We start from the raw sequence: 21108 nt of genomic DNA on the forward strand, positions 1-21108 counted from the left end.
GTCACAGGTAAAGGACAAGTCTGAGTACAAAGGGAGGCGGTTCATCAGGAACCACTCGTATCAAATCAGTGAAGCATCCCATACCCGTTTTTTATTTTCCTGCACCCGAACCTGGGACTATTAGGCGGAATGCACCATAGGGAAAGGTGGAAGAAAACAAAGTTCTTAGGGGGGAATTGTTGGGTCTATAATATTCTGATGTATTGATCGCTATATCTATACTCATATGCCTTTGCTAAAATGCTATATGCTATTGCTAAATATTGCAGAAGAACTTTGCTTTCTTTATTTGAAGACATTTCAGCTTGCTCTTTGCCCATAATCAAGACTAGAACCTTGAGATGGAGACTATGGAAACAAGAAGTCTAAACATTGGGCTTTGTGGAAAGATGCAGAAATCTATAGCTAGAGGGCTTGCAACATAAATGACTCATGCTACGCCATGCACAAATGACCAATCAGCACATAGAATGATGCATAGTTTTACCCTATTAACCGTCCCCTTTTTGTCAGATTGTAAAAAACAAATGTGATTTTTGGATAATAAACAGAACTCCCTGGAGTACCGAGGAGGGAACTCTTACCAACCTGGCCTGATGTGAATTTTCTTACATCGACGCTCGGCAAAATAGTACAGCGGTAGTCACTCAAAGATTAAGGCCGCACATTAACCTATCCTTAACAACAGTATTTAATAAAATATTACATCTGTCTGCCACTGACACCTTCATCCGGAGTCCAGATGTAAACATCCGGGCTCCGGATGCGTATGTTTATGCACCATATCATACATCATCACTTATCCCCCAAAACTATCTGATATACCCATCACACACTGCATTGCTGACACTGACGGCTGTCAGTGATATATTGTTGCTGACAGCTGTCAGCCGAGGACATGCCCCCTTACATACTTATCCCAGCCACAATTGTTCCAGGCACTATGAAATGCCCACACACATGCTGCTGTCCTACTGCACTGTCATCTGGCATTGCTACTATTCTAATATCTCTAATATATTCTATAATCAGCTCCGTGTCTCACAGACATCTTTCTAACAAGTGCCGGCATCTACACACATCTCAAGCATAGCTTACTGCTCATTGGCCGGAGCGGGTCATGTGACACCCGCCCCCTAGAAATGCGTGCCCAGCAACCAACTTTGCTGCGGGGATCACAATCCAGAGCTATCCTGGCTGGCGGCGCACGCATCTGGAGCCTGGATGTTTACATCTGGACTCCGGATGTAGGTGTCAGCGGCAGACAGATGTAATATTTTATTAAATACTGTTCCAAACACCTTTTTACATACGTTTCACCCTACCCTAAGCTCCTTCATGCCGATCTCCCTATACCGTGTTGAATTATGCTATTTTGAAACCCGCTTTTACATGCAACATGTGTCACACCTGTGCTAAGCCCCTCCCAGTACAGTTTGGGCGCCCTTTTCTCTTTGTATAAAAACCTCTGACACATGATCTGATGAAGGGTGACACTCCCCTAAAATGCGTAATCCTTTTGTTTGTTTTTATGTTCTTACAAAGCACTGGACAGTTTATTATATATTTTAATTTATATTACCTACATCTCTGGCTAGTTTTTTTCTTACCATCATCATTGGAACCAGCAGCGGCATCAAAGGGTTATTTTCCTATTCCACTATTGGTCTTGTCATAAACCGGTTTTCTCAGAAAAATCTTGTCCCCACACCTGTCTCCGGCTCTTTTGACATCTTCAAGGTTAAAGATATTCTTACTACAAAAACTGTGAGAGGTAAACAATTTTCTTTGGTCAACTGGGAGGGTTACGGCCATGTGGAGAGATCTTGTGAGCCTGAGAATATCCTGGACCGTGACCTTCTCAGGAGTTTTGTGACTCGTAAAAGGAGGGGGGGACCAAAGGGGGGAGGTACTGTTACATTATGCATTCCTGGCGCATACGCGCATGGTCCCTTTACCTGCTGCATCTGACGGGGCTGGAACTCGCATCACGGGATGCGCCCGCATGCGAGCCCCAGTCCATCACTCACCTGGTGCTTCTCCTGCCCACGCCTCTGCCTCTCTGCTCGGGCACACATGTCCCTGTCTCCTAGGGCGCGCGCGTGCCAGAGCTTTAAGATTTAAAGGGCCAGTGCACTCATTAGTGTAATACACCTGTGGCTCATTGTTAAATTTATCCACCCTCCTCACTTCCCTGCCAGATTTTTGTTGCCTTGAGCCTGAGAGAAAGCATTCCTGTTATTGCCTTGCTGTGTATCTGATCCTTTGCTCCATGACCTGACCTTGCTCCTTGCCGCCTGCCTACTGACCATTTGCTACGTTCCTGACTATGCTACTGTGCCGCCTGCCCTGACCTTCTCCTATCCTGACTACGAGCTGCCTTATCCCTCCGGTGCCTTGCATTTCCTCAGCCGCCTGTGTGGTCAAGCTGTGCCTGGGTGCCGCCTGCCACAGCAAGTCCATCCTGCTTTGCAGCGGGTTCTGGTGAAAACCAAAGGCACATCTTCTGAAATGTGAGTGTTACAGGGTGTAGAACACTTTGCCTTGCTGTAACCACATGCTGGGTTAGTGAAATAATACTGCTATTCAGTATGACATGCAGATTCTTTTGGAAATGTCCTTCATGCCATGAGAATGTAGTGACAAGAGTTATCTTCCATTCTGGACTTCTTACCTGGCCTTTATGAATGAAAATTATTTATTTAAATTCTATAAAATGTTATTTCAAAATTTACAAGTCACTGTTCATAAATTATAAAAAGTCTTTAAACAATGTCTGCAAACTACAAGGTGATCAGATAAGTGCTAAACATTGTTACATGCACATTACAGATGGAGCAAAAAGAGCTAGCTACGGCTCTATCTGGCACAGGACATCATGGAACCTGCAACACAAACATAGTATTAGGTAGCATAATGAAGGAGGAGAAAGGAGGCACCGTTCAATGTATTAAACTTAATTAATCAAGCACCTGGGAGTTCCATGGGAAATCAGCGCTACTCAGACATATCATTGGGTGGTGTGCGTGGTGCAAGGATATACAAAAAAGCATAAATGGATACAAAAATAATGAAGAGATTAATCCTGCCCTCACCGCATCCACTACTTACAGAGAGAGAGGTATCATGGAGGGAGGAAGGCTATTCACTAAGGTGAACAGCCTTCCTCCCTCCATGATGCCTCTCTCTCTGTAAGCGGTGGACGCGGTGAGTGCAGGATTCATCCTTTCATTATTTTTATATTAGTATTAGGCTGTGCACTTTCCAGCATTATCCTCCCCTTTCCCCTACATATGATTTCAGCCTCCTCCAAACACAATGCCACCAGCCTTCTCACAACACACAAGGGGGGAGATTTATCAAAACGTGTGCAGAGAAAAAGTTGCCCATAGCAACCAATCAGCTTGCTTCTTTCATTTTTAACAAGGCCTTTGCAAAATGAAATAAGAAATCTGATTGGTTGCAATGGGCAACTTTTCCTTTGCACAGATTTTGATAAATCTCCCCCAATGTTTCCAGCCTCAGTCAAATGCCTCCAGCTCCCCCCCCTGCAAGCACAGACAATGCCTACTGCATTACCCCACACTGTGACAGAGGGGTGTACATGGAAGACAGGGGTGTACATGGGTGACAGAGGGGTTTACGGGGTAACCGTGGGGTGTACAGGGGTGACAGAAGGGTATAGAGGGGTAACAGAGGGGTGACAGAGGGGTTTAGAGGGGTGACAGAATGGTGTATGGGTTAACAGAGGGGTGTCCAGGGCTTACATAGAGGTTACAAGGGATGACAGAGTGGTGTAGAGGAGTGAAAGAAGGGTGGGGGGGCCCTACCTGAAGCAGAGTAGGCCTCTGTCAATGCTGCCTCTGCTCCTTCCCTCCATCCTCATCATTCTGCTGAGGGACCAGGGAGAATCCAAAGTCCAGAGCTGCTCCACAGGAGAGGGAGGATACACGAGGATTGGAGCTGCAGCTGTCCCCGCACTGAACACAGGCATCCCTCCCACCTGGCCTGCACGCCTGTGACTCACAGGTGTGCAGGCCTGGGAAGAAAAATTTAAAAATGTTAGCGCATTATTTCCCACCAGAGTGTCCTGGCACCCTGGTGGGGAATCAATGCCTCAGTGTAATGTGTGCTGGACCCCCCATTGCGCCCCCTTGCAAAAGTGCACCAGAGGCGCTACAGTACGCTTAAAAAAATATTTGTGTACACCAGCCAGTGTGTACTTTTGCCTGGCCTTTCACAGTATTTGGGAGCTTGCAACTTTAACAGGAACAAAATAGTACACCACTTAGATGTACGTATGTGGTATGCACTAATTAGGGGAGAATAATTTGCTACAGTACGCTTAAAACAGTATTTGTGTACAACAACAGCAGTACACACCAGTGCTGCAACATACAGTCGCTATGCACTAGACCCAAAATTCAAGTCTCTCTCTCAATCTCACTATCAGTGCTTCTAGGCAACACACTGTGCAACACACTGCTCTCTGTCCCTCTCTGTAATAGAACACTGTAGGGACTAGGCGGTGAATCACTGCTGGAAAAATGCTTTTCTGGGAAACACACAGCATTGTCTGTCCCTATCTATCTCTCTGCAATAAAAGGCTTAAGTGATTGGCCGCAATATGGCGGCAGATTATATTGGGCATGACATCACAGGGGTGACTGGCTGCTGATGTGGTAGGCACTAATGATATATATATATATATATATATATATATATATCATATATATCATATATATGAATATGTATTAATTTCGCTCACACAGCAGACAGATGAATGAGCAGGAAATAGCAGGGAAAGACCTTAATTGAATAATGAAACCATAGCCAATTAAAGCCAAACCACTTGACCTACATTCCCTTGATGTTCTATTACCCATTTGACCTTATTTGGCTGTGGTCTCATTATTCAATTAACCTTAATTCTCTCCAATTAGAGCAGCTACTGTATATTTCAAAACTTTCTTTCCTCCATTCATCTGGCCCCAGTGACTCCCTGCCAGTCCCCGCTGCAACCATTGTGATTGCAAGCGGGGACAACTGGAGTTCAAGAATTACAACTCCCATCATCCCCTACAAAATTAAAAGATTTTTCACATATATAAAAAGGTAATCCCACATCCCACATCCATGGTTACATATTCACTTCCACAGCTTACAGCAATGAAAAAGTCCTTTCCACCCTACTGAAACTATAGCTCCCATCCATGTCTTCCTGCATATGCAGAGACATTGGAATTACAAGAAGAGTTTTGCAGTAATGTGTCATTTAAAACCAACTTGTACTGTATAATTACAATGACATCATCCTTCACAATTACATTAAATACATACATACATTATTGTCCCGGCCATCTGCCTCCGCAAATTACAATTTGAAGTACCGTATATACTCGAGTATAAGCCGACCCGAGTATAAGCCGAGACCCCTAATTTCAACCCAAAATCCCAGGAAAAGTTATTGACTCGAGTATAAGCCTAGGGTGGGAAATACCTCATCCCCCCCTGTCATCATCCAGACCCGTCATTAACATCCTCATCATCCCCTTGTCATCATCCCACACATCCCCCCTTCATCATCCCCTTGTCATCATCCCACACATCCCCTTATCATCCCACACATCCCCCCTTCATCATCCCCTTGTCATCATCCCACACATCCCCCCTTCATCATCCCCTTGTCATCATCCCACACATCCCCTTATCCCACACATCCCCCCTTCATCATCCCCTTGTCATCATCCCACACATCCCCTTATCCCACACATCCCCCCTTCATCATCCCCTTGTCATCATCCCACACATCCCCCCTTCATCATCCCCTTGTCATCATCCCACACATCCCCTTATCATCCCACACATCCCCCCTTCATCATCCCCTTGTAATCATCCCACACCCCCCCCCTTCATCATCCCCACCCCCCTTCATCATCCCCACACCCCCCCCCCTTCATCATCCTCTTCTCATCATTCGCCCTCAGTGGTCTTCAACCTGCGGACCTCCAGAGGTTTCAAAACTACAACTCCCAGCAAGCCCGGGCAGCCATCGGCTGTCCGGGCTTGCTGGGAGTTGTAGTTTTGAAACCTCCGGAGGTCCGCAGGTTGAAGACCACTGCGGCCTTCAACATGCGGACCTCCAGAGGTTTCAAAACTACAACTCCCAGCAAGCCCGGGCAGCCATCGGCTGTCCGGGCTTGCTGGGAGTTGTAGTTTTGAAACCTCCGGAGGTCCGCAGGTTGAAGACCACTGCGGCCTTCAACATGCGGACCTCCAGAGGTTTCAAAACTACAACTCCCAGCAAGCCCGGGCAGCCATCGGCTGTCCGGGCTTGCTGGGAGTTGTAGTTTTGAAACCTCCGGAGGTCCGCAGGTTGAAGACCACTGCGGCCTTCAACATCATCCAGCCCCCTCTCACCCCCTTTAGTTCTGAGTACTCACCTCCGCTCGGCGCTGGTCCGGTCCTGCAGGGCTGTCCGGTAAGGAGGTGGTCCGGTGAGGAGGTGGTCCGGGCTGCTATCTTCACCGGGGGCGCCTCTTCTCCGCGCTTCCGGCCCGGAATAGAGCCGTTGCCTTGACAGCGACGTATCTGCGTCGTTGTCAAGGCAACGTGACTATTCTGAGGCCGGGCCCGAAGCGCTTAGAAGAGGCCTCCCCGGTGAAGATAGCAGCCCGGACCACCTCCTCACCGGACCACCTCCTTACCGGACAGCCCTGCAGGACCGGACCAGCGCCGAGCGGAGGTGAGTACTCAGAACTAAAGGGGGTGAGAGGGGGCTGGATGATGTTGAAGGCCGCAGTGGTCTTCAACCTGCGGACCTCCGGAGGTTTCAAAACTACAACTCCCAGCAAGCCCGGACAGCCGATGGCTGCCCGGGCTTGCTGGGAGTTGTAGTTTTGAAACCTCTGGAGGTCTGCAGGTTGAAGACCACTGCGGGTGGGGGAGTTCACTCGAGTATAAGCCGAGGGGGGTGTTTTCAGCACGAAAAATCGTGCTGAAAAACTCGGCCTATACTCGAGTATATACGGTATCTTTAATTTCTGATAGAAGACCTCTGTAAATTTATGGATTTTTAGTAAATTAGGGAAACTCATCCTTTTTTGGCCTACTGTATTATACATATTACTGATGTCCCTGTCCTTGGCTCGTCTCTGACCCCCGCAATTATTCATGTCAGCAAATTTAAATGCCCAAAAAATTTACAATAAAATAAATGGGACAAAAAAAGGAAAGTGAAAATTAAAAAAATTATGATTTAGAGTGAAAGTATTAACCCCTTCATGACCCAGCCCATTTTCAACTTCATGACCTGGGCATTTTTTGAAAATCTGACCACTGTCACTTTAAACATTAATAACTCTGGAATGCTTTTACGTATCATTCTGATTCAGAGATTGTTTTTTCGTGACATATTCTACTTTATGTTATTGGTAAAATTTCACTGATATTTGTATCCTTTCTTGGTAAAAAATCTAAAAATTTCATGAACATTTTGAAAATTTAGCATTTTTCTAACTTTGAAAGTCTCTGCTTGAAAGGAAAATGGATATTTCAAATAAATTACATATTGATTCACATATACAATATGTCTACTTTGTGTTTGCATAAAAAAATTGACATGTTTTTACTTTTGGAGGGCACCAGAGGGCTTCAAAGTTCCGCAGCAATTTTCCAATTTTTCTCAAGATTTTCAAAATCGTAATTTTTCAGGGCCCAGTTCAGGTTGGAAGTGGATTTTAAGGGTCTTCATATTAGAAATACTCCATAAATGACCCCATTATAAAAACTGCACCCCCCAAAGTATTCAAAATGACATTCAGTAAGTGTTTTAACCCTTTAGGTGTTTCACAGGAATAGCAGCAAAGTGAAGGAGAAAATTCTAAATCTTCATTTTTTACACTCACATTTTCTTGTAGACCCAATTTTTCAATTTTTACAAGGGGTAAAAGGAGAGAAATCACCCTAAAATTTGTAACCCAATTTCTCTCGAGTAAGGAAATACCTCATATGCGTATGTAAAGTGTTCGGCGGGCTCAGAAGGGAAGGAGAGACAATGGGATTTTGGAGAGTGAGTTTTTCTGAAAGGGTTTTTGGGGGGCATGTCCCATTTAGGAAGCCCCTATGGTGCCAGAACAGTGGACCCCCCCCCCCACATGTGACCCCATTTTGGAAACTATACCCCTCATGGAATTTAATAAGGGGTGCAGTGAGCATTTACACCCCACTGGTGTTTGACAGATATTTGAAACAGTGGACTGTGCAAATCAAAAATTTTATTTTTCATTTTCACAGACCACTGTTCCAAAAATCTGTCATACACCAGTGGGGTGTAAATGCTCACTGCACCCCTTATTACATTCCGTGAGGGGTGTAGTTTCCAAAATGGGGTCACATATGGATATTTATTGTTTTGCGTTTGTCAGAACTGCTGTAACAATCAGCCACCCCTGTGCAAATCGCCTCAAATGTACATGGCGCACTCTCCCTTCTGGGCCTTGTTGTGCGCCCCCAGAGCACTTTGCGCCCACATATGGGGTATCTCCGTACTCAGGAGAAATTGCGTTACAAATTTAGAGGGTCTTTTTTTCCCTTTTACCTCTTGTGAAAATGAAAAGTATAGGGCAACACCAGCATGTCAGTGTAAAAAAATTATTTTTTTACACTAACATGCTGGTGTAGACCCCAACTTCACCTTTTCATAAGGGGTTAAAGAAGAAAAAGCCCCCCAAAATTTGTAAGGCAATTTCTCCCGAGTACAACGATACCCCATATGTGTCCCAAAACTGTTGCCCTGAAATACGACAGGGCTCCAAAGTGAGAGAGCGCCATGCGCATTTGAGGCCTGAATTAGGGATTTGCATAGGGGTGGACATAGGGGTATTCTATGCCAATGATTCCCAAACAGGGTGCCTCCAGCTGTTGCAAAACTCCCAGCATACCTGGACAGTCAATGGCTGTCCGGCAATACTGGGAGTTATTATTTTGCAACAGCTGGAGGCTCCGTTTTGGAAACAGTAGAATACCAGACGTTTTTCATTTTTTGGGGGGAGGGGGGCTGTGTAGGGGTATGTGTATATGTAGTGTTTTTTACTTTTTATTTTAGGTTAGTGTTAGTGTAGTGTAGTGTTTTTAGGGTACAGTCACATGGGCAGAGGTTCACAGCAAGTTTGCCGCTGGAAGTTTGAGCTGCAGTGCAAAATTTGCGCCATCTCAAACTTGCAGCACTCACTGTAAACCTCCGCCCATGTGAGTGTACCCTGTACATTCACATTGGGGGGAGGGGGCAAACATCCAGCTGTTGCAAACTCCGAGCATGCCCTTTGGCTGTCCGTGCATGCTGGGAGTTGTAGTTTTGCAACAGTTGGAGGAACACTGGTTTGGAAACACTAAGTTAAGTAATAAACTTTCAAGTGTTTTGCAACCAAACTTAGTGTTTCCAAACCAGTGTGCCTCCAGCTGTTGCAAAACTACAACTCCCAGCATGCATGGTCTGTCAGTGCATGCTGGGAGTTATAGTTTTGCAACAATTGCAACAGCTGGAGGCACTGAGGTAGGAAACGGACAATGTTTCCCAACTAGTGTGCCTCCAGTTGTTGCAAAACTACAACTCCCAGCATGCCCAGACTGCCCAGGCATGCTGGAAGTTGTAGTTCGGCAATATCTGAAGGATCAGATGTTGCCGAACTACAACTTCCAGCATGCTTGGGCAGTCTGGGCATGCTGGGAGTTGTAGTTTTGCAACATCTGGAGGTCCACAGTTTGGAGACCACTGTATAATGGTCTCCAATCTGTGCTCTTCCAGATGTTAGAGAACTACAACTCCCAGCATGCCTGGACAGACTGAGCATGCTGAGATTTGTAGTTTTGCAACATCTGGAAGAGCACAGATTGGAGACCATTATACAGTGGTCTCCAAACTGTGGGCCTCCAGATGTTGCAAAACTACAACTCCCAGCATGCCCATGAAACCCCCCGTGGTCGCATGGTAAGATGGCTGGCTATCAGTGATAGCCACCATCTGTCCGGGCGCTGCGGGATGCCGCGAGCGTCATGGGTCGGGAACACCTTGCCACCCATGACGTACAGGTATGTCATAGGTCGGGAAGGGGTTAAATGAAATATATGATTTAGAAAGAAAAATTATGAAATGCACTCCTTATTCATTTTTAATATTGAGCGCTGAATTTTCTGGTCCCTGCCCGCTCCCGAAAATTGAAAAAAAATGCTTATGCTAATTTTTAAACAGGGATCAAATTATGTGGGCGGGCAGGGACCTAAAAATGTAGCCAACAATAATAAAAATGTAGAAAGGGGCCATTTAAATGTAAAAATAATACGTGTTTATAAATTTGTAAACATTTTTATTAGTAATGTATTTTAATATTGTGTTTAACCCCTTGAGGACCCAGTCAATTTTCACTGTAGGACCCGGCCATTTTTTGTACATCTGACCACTGTCACTTTAAGCATTAATAACTCTGGGATGCTTTTACCTTTCATTCTGATTCCGAGACTGTTTGTTTTTTGGGGACATATTCTACTTAATGTTAGTGGTAAAATGTCATCGATACTTGCATCTTTTCTTGGTGAAAATTTTTTCAGGGACCAGGGTCAGGGTTTTGAAGTGGATTTGAACGGCATTCTTATTAGAAATACTCCATAAATGACCCCATTATAAAAAATGCACCCCTCAAAGTATTCAAAATGACATTCAAAAAGTTTGTTAAAGGGGTATTTTTTTTATTTTTATATATCAACTGGCTCCAGAAAGTTAAACAGATTTGTAAATTACTTCTATTAAAAATCTTAATCCTTTGAGTACTTATGAGCTTCTGAAGTTAAGGTTGTTCTTTTCTGTCTAAATCCTCTCTGATGACACCTGTCTCGGGAAACGCCCAGTTTAGAAGCAAATCCCCATAGCAAACCTCTTCTAAACTGTGCGTTTCCCGAGACAGGTGTCATCAGAGAGGATTTAGACAGAAAAGAACAACCTTAAGTTCAGAAGCTCATACGTACTGAAAGGATTAAGATTTTTTAAATAGAAGTAATTTACAAATCTGTTTAACTTTCTGGAGCCAGTTGATATACATAAAAAAGTTTTTTCCTGGAATACCCCTTTAATCCTTTAGGTGTTTCACTGGAATAGCAGCAAATTAAAGGAGAAAATTCAAAATCTTTACATTTTTTACACTGGCATATTCTTGTAGACCCAGTTTGAATTTTTACAAAGGGTAAAAGGAGAGAAATCTTCCTAAAATGTGTAACCCTATTTCTATCGAGTAAGGAAATACCTCATATGTGTATGTCAAGTGCTCTGTGGGTGCACTAGAAGGCTCAGAAGTGAAGGAGCGACAGTGGGATTTTGGAGAGCGAGTTTTTCGGAAATGGTTTTTGAGGGGCATGTCACATTTAAGCCCCTATGGTGCCAGAGCAGCAACCCCCCCCCCCCCCCCCCACATGGCATACTATTTTGGAAACTACACCCCTCAAGGAACGTAAGAAGGTACAGTGAGCCTTAACACTAAGGATTGACCGATATCGATTCTTTAGTGCCGATACCGATAATCTGTGGAGGTTAAGGCCGATAGCCGATAACTTATACCGATATTCTGGTATAAGTTATCGGCTATTTGCCATACCCCCCCCCCCTCGCAGCACTGCTCCAGATTGATTAAAATACGGGAGCTTTAACCCCTTAAGGACCCGGGCTTTTTCCGTTTTTTCATTTTCAATTTTTCCTCCTTAACTTTAAAAAACCATAACTCTTAAAAATTTTCACCTAAAATTATATATAATGGCTTAATTTTTGCGTCACTAATTCTACTTTGTAATGACATTAGTCATTTTACCCAAAAATCTACGGTGAAACGGCAAAAAAAATCAATGTGCGACAAAATTGATGAAAAAACACTATTTTGCAAGTTTTGGGGGCTTCTGTTTTTACGCAGTACATTTTTTGTCAAAAATTATACCTTATCTTTATTCTGTAGGTCCATACGGTTAAAATGATACCCTACTTGTATAGGTTTGAATTTGTATCACTTCCGAAAAAAATCATGAATACATGCAGGAAAATTTATACGTTTAAAATGGTAATCTTTTGACCCCTCTAACTTTTTTATTTTTCTGTGTTCAGGGCACTTTGAGGACTCAGTTTTTAGCGGTACCATTTTTGTTCTGATCAGACTTTTTGATCACTTTTTATTCACTTTTTTGTGGTATAAAAAGTGATCAAAAATGCGCTATTTTGGACTTTGGAATTTTTTTGCGCGTATGCCATTGAACAAGCGGTTTAAAAAGTGGTATATTTTTATAATTCGGACATTTCCGCACGCAGCGATACCACATATGTTTATTTTTATTATTATTTACATAATGTTTTTTTTATTTTTGGAAATGCCAGGTGATTCAAACTTTTATTAGGGGAAGGGATAATTGAAAGGGTTAATGATTTTTTTTTACACTTTTCTTATGCAATATTATAGCTCCTATAGGGGGCTATAACATTGCATGTACTGATCTTTTACACTGATTGATCCATCTCCATAGGTATGGATCAATCATTGTTTTCGGCGATTGATTGCTCAAGCCTGGTTCTCAGGCTTGAAGCATTCATTCGGCGATCGGACAGCACAGGAGAAGGTAAGAAGACCTCCTCCTGTGCTACAGCTGTTCGGGATGCCGTGATTATACCGCGGCGATCCCGAACAGCTCCCTGAGCTAGCCGGGCACTTTTACTTTTGTTTTTAGCCGCGCGGCTCAGCTTTGAGCGCGCGGCTAAAGGGTTAATAGCGCGCGGCACAGCGATCAGTGCTGCGCGCTATTAAAGGCGGGTCCCGGCTTCACTATGACGCCGGGCCCGCCGCGAAATGATGCTGGGTCACCGTGTGACCCCGCTTTATATCGCAGGACCGGGACTCATGACGTACGCATACGTCATGGGTCCTTAAGAGGAGAAATCAATGAACTGCAGCGGCTTTTGCGGTGCCATAGGCCACCGCCGCCGCCACCCGCTTCTCTCCCCCTGCCTGTCCGGGGTTCCTCCTGATTCCTATCACCGTGAACGCCCCGCACCGCATCCCCCATTGCCTCCCCCATCCCCGGTTTTATAATTACCGGTTCCCGGGTTCCACTCTACATCTGGTTCCGGTGGCTTCCTCCTGAGCTGTCACTGTGCGCACTGACGGTGACGTCGCGTCACGCCACTCGTCATTGCGCACAGCGTAACTCCCAGGAACAGGTAATTATAAAACCGGGGATGGGGGTGGGGGGTGCGGTGCGGCGGTCGCGGTGCGTCACGGTGCGGTGGGGGGGCAGTCGCAGTGCGGTGGAGGCAGTGCGGGGCATTATCGGATTATCGACAAGGTAATTGCAGATACCGATAACGCCCAAAAGCATGAATATCAGCTAATAATATTGTCCAAACCGATAATCGGTCGATCCCTACTTAACACCCCACAGGTGTTTGAAGATTTTTCTTAAAGTTGGATGTGTAAATTATTATTTTTTTTTCCCACTAAAATGATAGTTTTCCCCCAAATTTGAAATTTTTACAAGGGGTAATAGGAGAAAATTCCCCCCAAAATGTGTAACCTAATCGCTTCTGAGTATGGAAATACCCCATGTGTGGATGTCAAGTGCTCTGTTGGTGCACTACAATGCTCAGAAGAGAAATCACATTTGGCTTTTGGAAAGCAAATTTAGCTGAAATGGTTTTTGGGGGGCATGTCGCATTTAGGAAGCCCCTATGGTGCCATAACAAAAAAAAAAAAAGACATGGCATACTATTTTGGAAACTACACCCCTCTAGGAACATAACAAGGGGTACAGTGAGCCTTAAAACCCACAGGTTTTTGACAAATTTCCACTAAAGTTGGACGTCAAAATGAAAAGGATTAGATTTCTTTCCACAAAAAATGCTGGTGCTACCCGAAATGTTTCATTTTCACAAGGGGTAATTGAAGAAATGGGATTACAAATTTTGGTAGGCTTTTTCTCCTGAGTATGGAAATACCCCATGTTTGGATTTAAAGTGCTCTGCAGGCAAACTACAATGCTCAGAAGAGAAGGCGCGCTATTGAACTTTTGGAGAGAGAATTTGATTGGAATAGAAGTCAGGGGCCATGTGCGTTTACAAAGCCCCCCCCCCCCCCCCCACATGTGACCCCATTTTGGAAACTACACCCCTCACAGAATTTAATAAGGGGTGCAGTGAGCATTTACACCCCACTGGCATTTGACAGGTCTTTGGAACAGTGTGCTGTGCAAATGAAAAATTGTATTTTTCATTTTCATGGACCACTGTTCCAAAAATCTGCCAGACACCTGTAGGGTGTAAAGGCTCACTGTACACCTTATTAAATTCTGTGAGGGGTGTAGTTTCCAAAATGGGGTCACATGTGCAGGGGGGGGGCACTGTTCTGGCACTATGGGGGCTTTGTACACAGTACACAAACTTCAATTTCGGACACATTGTCTCTCCAAAATCCCAACGGCAGGCCTTCTCTTCTGAGCATTGTAATGCGCATGCAGAGCACTTTACATCCACATATGGGGTATGTTCTTACTCAGAAGAAATGGGGTTACGAATTTTGGGGGGCTTTTTTTCCTATTCTCCCTTGTGAAAATGAAAAATTTAGGGTAACACCCACATTTTTGTGAAAACTTTTTTTTTTTTTCATTTTCACTTCCAACTTTAACCAAAATTCGTCAAACACCTGTGCGGTGTTAAGGCTCACTATACCCCTTGTTACATTCCATGAGGGGTGTAGCTTCCAAAATGGGGTCACATGTGGGTATGTATTGTTTTGCATTTATGTCAGAACCACTGTAAAATCAGCCACCCCTGTGCAAATCCCCAATTTAGACCTCAAATGTACATAGTGTGCTCTCACTCCTGAGTCTTGTTGTGCGCCCGCAGATCACTTAACACCCACATATGGGGTATTTCCGTACTCAGGAGAAATTGCATTACAAATTTTGGGGGTCTTTTTTTCCTTTTGCCGCTTGTGAAAATAAAAAATATGGGGCAACACCAGCATGTTAGTTTAAAAAATTTAATTTTTTTACACTAACATGCTGGTGTAGACCCCCAACTTTACCTTTTCATAAGGGGTAAAAGGAGAAAAAGACCCCCAAAATTAGTAACGCAATTCTCCCGAGTACGGAAATACTCCATAAGTGGCCCTAAACTATTTCCTTGAAATATGACAGGGCTCAAAAGCGAGAGAGTGCCATACGCATTTGAGGCCTATTTCCCAAACAAGGTGTCTCCAGCTGTTGCAAAACTCCCAGCATGCCTTGACAGTCAGTGGCTGTCCGGCAATACTGGGAGTTGTTGTTTTTCAAAAGCTGGAGGCTCAGTTTTGAAACAGTGCCATACAAGATGTTTTTTTTATTTTATTGGGGGGGGGGGGGGGGGGCGAGGGGACTATGTAGGGGTATATGTATATGTAGTGTTTTACTTTTTATTTTGTGTAATTTAGTGTAGTGTTTTTAGGGTACATTCACACGGGTGGGTTTACAGTGTGTTTATCGCTGAAAGTTTGAGCTGCGGCGGAAAATTTGCCGCATCTCAAACTTGCAGCAGAAAACTCGCCGTAAACCCGCCCGTGTGAATGTAGTCTGTACATTCACAGCTGGAGGCAAACCTCTAGCTGTTGCAAAACTACAACTTCCAGCATGCACTGACAGACCATACATGCTGGGAGTTGTAGCTATGCAACAGCTGGCGGCACATTGGTTGCACAATACTGAGTTAGGACACAAACACAACCAATGTGTCTCCAGCTGTTGCAAAACTGTAACACTCAGCATGCATTGACAGTCGTGGGGTATGCTGAGTGTTTTAGTTTTGCAACAGCTGGAAGTACACTGCTACAGCTCCCAGCATGCCTTTTAGTAGTCTGTGCATGCTGGGAGTTGTAGTTATTCAACAGCTGGATGCACACTTTTTCATAGAAAAAATGTGCCTCCAGCTGTTGCATAACTACAACCCCCAGCATGTACAGACTACCAAAGGGCATGCTGGGAGTTGTAGTTGGAACTCCAGCTGTTGCAAAACTACAACTCCCAGCATGCCCTTTGGCTGTGCATACTGAGAGTTGTTGCTAAGCAACAGCAGGAGGTGAACAGGCCTCACCTCTTGCTGTATCCTGCCGCCTGCCCAGCCAGGACCATCGCCGCTGCTGCCACTGGGATCATCGCCGCTCCTGCCACCTGGACCACCGGCACCGGTCCTAAGGGGACCCAAGCCGGACCAGGGAAAGGTAGGAGACCCTCGCCGGCCCCGATCTCTGCCCCGATTGCCACCCAGCAGGACAGTGATAATCGTGAGGTGGCACCCGTGCCACCTCACTCCTGATGGGTAACGGGGAATGGGGCTGTCTCGGACAGCCCCATTCACCCTTTTTTTCTGGGTCACCGGGTCACCAGAGACCCGATTTACCCGGAATCGCGGCAAGTCGTCGGTCTGAATTGACCGGCGACTTGCGGCGATCACCGAAATGGGGGGGGGTCTCAGGACCCCCCTGGGCATTTGCACGGGATTCCTGTTGAAAGATATCAGCAGTCATCCCGGTCCAGTCCCCGCCCGGCGTGCGGCAGGGACCAAAATTCCCACGGGTATACAGGTAAGCCCTGGGTCCTTAACTACCAGGGAGCCAGGGCATACCCATACGCCCTGGGTCCTTAAGGGGTTAATAAAGTGTGTGTCTATGTGTTTCATTTTGTTTTCTCTATTTTTAACATTTTTTAGGTAGTACTACTACTCCCAGCATCTTCTGATTGCATATACTGATCAATGCTATGCTGTCCTCTCAGCTGATCAGGACATTGCGATTTCGTCATGACAGTCACGATCAGCTCTGCTGTGTTTAAAGCCTTCTCTTGTGACAACGCTTTAAACGCTGGTAAAGGGACTCGGGGTGCACACTCCTTGAGTCCTTAAGGACTTGGGAACGGGGACTTACCAGTACGCCCTGCCTCCCCAAGTGGATATATATGTCAATAATCACAATATAAAGTCAAATAACCAAAATCTTTCAAATAGTATTATTGGACAAATTTTCCCTTTTTTTTCCCAGTATGAATAAATTCCAGATTCAGATGTAGCATTAAAGTACCATAAGGTACTATGTTTATTAGAAAACCGATGACGCGTTTCGAAGGTAGAGCCCTCCTTCCTCAAATTGGCATAGTATTGCATGAACAACATATTTATAGACAAGTAAAATGGAGGCCGGGTGTAGGTGGGTGGAGTTGACCTCTCCCACCTAAAACATAAGCCGGCTAAATATGACATTAAAACATGAGAATAAAATTACATATATAACAATTTAATACATAAAGTAGTAATGCATATAAATAAATATCATAATTCCATGAAACAACATCAGTAACTGTAAGTCACAGCATGCCCGTTCACTACATGAACCGGCAGTGCTGTATGAGAAAGAGGCTGAATGAATGAAAAGTACATAAACAGCTGATGTTTCTACTACCCTGCTGGAACGAGGCTGAATTAATTATATCAACAATATAGTATTGTAATGCCCGCAGAGAGACTGGACCGATCTAAATATTTATTTTCCACACTGAACAAGATGTAGATGACAGTGTGTTACTGCAGGTCAGCGGCTATTGTGGGTTTATGCCGATCGCATGTATTCGCTGTAATAGAGCGCATATCTCTGCGCTCTGCTCGGAGCCAGTTCCACGGACGCCGCTGGCCAATAGGCGCAGGGAGGATATTGACAGCCCTGGATAGAGTGTGTGTAGAGGAGACTGGAAACAACAGAGCGCAGGAGATACGGCACCTTAATGAAAGAGAGAGAAAGAGAGAAAGTTGATAGAATGAAACATAAAGACAGGGAATATATGCAACAATGTTATTATGTTATAATTCAAAAGCTAGGGGGATTGCTAGCACAGTCCTTATGCAACATAATAGATACTTTGTTCCCTGGTTAAGAGACATATATATCGATACTGCAGACTTTTATATTAAAGAGGGAAATTAATATTGTAGTGCTAAAAAGAAGACTATACCATAATTATAGTTGATGAAACTCGTGGATGAATTAATTTTAGGTGGATGATGCAAGATAATATTATTAAATTACAATATATTACACTGGGAGATTAATAAAAGGGTATATAGTAAAAAGTGTAAAATTGAGAAAATATGGGCCAGAAAAACTAAATATGGGCCAGAAAACAAAAGAAGAAGGGAAATGATAAAATATAATAGTTAGTAAATAATTAAAAACGGAGTGGTAACCTTGGTTATCTTAAAAAAAAAAAAATAATATATATATATATATATATATATATATATATATATATATATACGGTATATATCATTGAGAACTAGAACCATTGATAATAACCATAGTATTCAATATATATACAATTCATAAAATGATGGTATGAAGAGAATAAAATAGCAATATATATCAGGAGCTAATAAGGTATAGATAATTATGTTAATAATCAATACAATAATATAGATAATTAAAACAATATTAAAAGAATATAAATAACATTAATTCATAAAATAATAGACTATTGCACATAATTATACCACACACTCTATATATTCGTTCAGACCGAATGGCATCAAGGTCCGTAGTTTATATATCCAGAAATTTTCTCTTTTTTTTCAAGGTAGAGAATCGCTGGGGATCGTCCCAAAGAGATACCCTCTATGGGTGTAATGGTAACACATTTGAAGTCAGAATTGTGGGCTTCAACAAGGTGGCGAGAGACACTATGGAGTCTAAAACCTAAATTCGTGTTGTTCCTATGCTTATTCAGTCTGTCTCTCAGACACTGTTTCGTGCGTCCTACATATTGGAGGCCACAAGAGCAGCACAGTAAGTATACCACAAATTTAGAGTTGCAGTTCAGGAAAGATTTAATCTGAAACATGTCCTGGGTGACTTTTGATGAAAATTCTTTAGTCTTATTAGTAATACTGTCACAACACTTGCACCTTGCAGTGCCACACCTATAACTTCCAGTGGCGTCCAAAAAGGTAGAAATAAGTACTTTGTGGGACTTTAGTTTTCTAGGGGCAACTATATTCCTCAAAGTCCGATTCCTTCTAAAAGTAATGCCCGGTACAGATGGTAAAGATTTGTTAAGAAAGGGATCCTGTAGTAAAATGGGCCGATGTTTATAATTTTTTTTTAATGACCTTACTTTCTCTGCAAAAATCAGAAAAAATATTTTTAATAACCTTACTTTCTCTGCAAAAATCAGTAATAAATGTAATAGACCAATCTTTGTTATTTGTTGGTTGTCTTCCCTGCTCCCTGGTATTTTTATGTTTACCTGGTTGGAGACATTCTTTTTGGTAGAGTTTATTTGCTCTTGCAAAGGAGGCCTTAATAAGTTCCTTATGTTATTTTTTAGCATGGAATCTTTCCTTTAGGATTTTGCTCTGTTCCTGAAAGTCTAATTGAGTAGTGCAGTTACGTCTAATGCGTTTAAACTGGCCAAAGGGCACGTTTGTGAGCCACTTTTTACAGTGTGCGCTTGTAAAGTCAAGATAGCTATTACTATCCACAGCCTTAAAAAAAAGTTTTGGTAAAAAGATTATTGGACCCATTATGAAATACCAAAACATCCAAAAATTCGGCATTATTCTTAGAAAATTAGTGGGTAAATTTAAGACCCCATTGATTAGTATTAATATCTGATAAAAATTGGTTAAGATGTTCAAGGCTACCACTCCACACGAAGAAAATATCATCTATAAAACGTTTAAAAGTCAGGCAGTAAGTAAAAAGGGGATGGGTATATATTACCTGTTGTTCGAACAGGCCCACAAAAAGATTGGCAAAACGTGCCACTTTCGAGCCCATCGCTGTGCCGCGTTGGGAATAAATCTGCTTATCAAATTCAAAATAGTTGTGGTATAAAATGAATTTATGTCCCTTTAAAATGAATTCTTTCTGTGCCTCAGGCATCTCAGGATCTAAATGTAAAAAGTGTGAAACTGCACTGATTCCCAGGTCATGATTGATCACATTGCACAAAGATGAGATGTCCATAGGGACTAGCCAAAATTCATCGTTCCAGGGTACTTCTATGATATGTTGTATGAAATCAGTTGTATCTCGCAAATGAGATTTGAGATTTATAACATGTTTCTGCAATAGAATATCTATGTAGTGTGCTAAATTTGAGGATACTGAATTTATCCCCAAAACAATGGGGCGACCAGTATTTCTCTTTTTTTTATCCAAATGAATTTTTGCTAGAAAGTAAAATAAGGGAAGTGCAGGTTCATCCACTGTGATATAATCTTTCTCGGCTTTATCTAGGACTCCATTTGTAAATACTTCAAGCACCAGCTACCACAATTCCTTTTTGTAAGCCTCTGTAGGGGGCTGTAAGATAGGGGTGCATAATATGCAGTATCTGATAAGAGTCTCTTAGCTTCATTTATATAGCTCTCATAGTCCATTATTACAATGCCGCCCCCCTTATCGGCTGGGCGGATTACAATATTGGTGTTGTTGGATAGGGAGATTAAGGCCTTTCTTTCTTTCGCTGTGTTTGAAGAATAATTTGATTTAATATTAGTAATATTTTCAAGATCTGTAGCCATCATAGCAGAGAAAGTTTCTATGAAGCTACCTTTAGCATAAGAAGGATAAAAGGTGGATTTAGGCCGTAAGCATGTAGGAATGGGTGCTGGATTTAGTACTGTGTTATAGGTATCCGAAGTAACATAGTAACAAAGTAACATAGTTCATAAGGTTGAAAAAAAGAGTCCATCACGTTCAACCTATATCCCTAATGAGTCCCTACTGAGTTAATCCAGAGAAGGCAAAAAAAAAAAAACTCATACTAGAGGTAAAAAATTCCTTCCCGACTCCAAATATGGCAGTCAGAATAAATCCCTGGATCGACGCTCTGTCCCTATAATTCTAATTTACATAACCAGCAATGTTTTTACTCTCCAAAAATGCATCCAGACCCCTTTTAAATTCTTTTACAGAGTTCCCCATGACCACCTCCTACGGGAGAGAATTCCAGAGTCTCACTGCTCTTACAGTAAAGAACCCCCATCTGCACTGGTGTTGAAACCTTCTT

At 43.2% G+C, this 21108-nt stretch overlaps 1 protein-coding gene across 3 annotated transcripts in view; it reads right to left on the reverse strand.

Annotated features, from left to right (window-relative positions):
- SEMA6B (semaphorin 6B) overlaps positions 1-21108 on the reverse strand; it is a 974413-nt gene that overhangs the window by 116544 nt on the left and 836761 nt on the right. The window contains exon 17 of one of the 3 annotated variants that reach the window (XM_056572058.1): positions 603-2885. The exons of 1 other annotated variant lie outside the window; for it this stretch is intronic. In XM_056572058.1, coding sequence (XP_056428033.1) covers positions 2860-2885 — 26 coding nt within the window. In that variant the 3' untranslated portion in view covers positions 603-2859. Of the gene's footprint in view, positions 1-602; positions 2886-17117; positions 17820-21108 lie in introns of those variants that run through there. One more of the 3 variants, XM_056572042.1, reaches the window with a different exon arrangement.

This window comes from Hyla sarda, chromosome 1, assembly GCF_029499605.1.
Source record: "Hyla sarda isolate aHylSar1 chromosome 1, aHylSar1.hap1, whole genome shotgun sequence".
Taxonomy (NCBI): Eukaryota; Metazoa; Chordata; class Amphibia; order Anura; family Hylidae; genus Hyla; species Hyla sarda.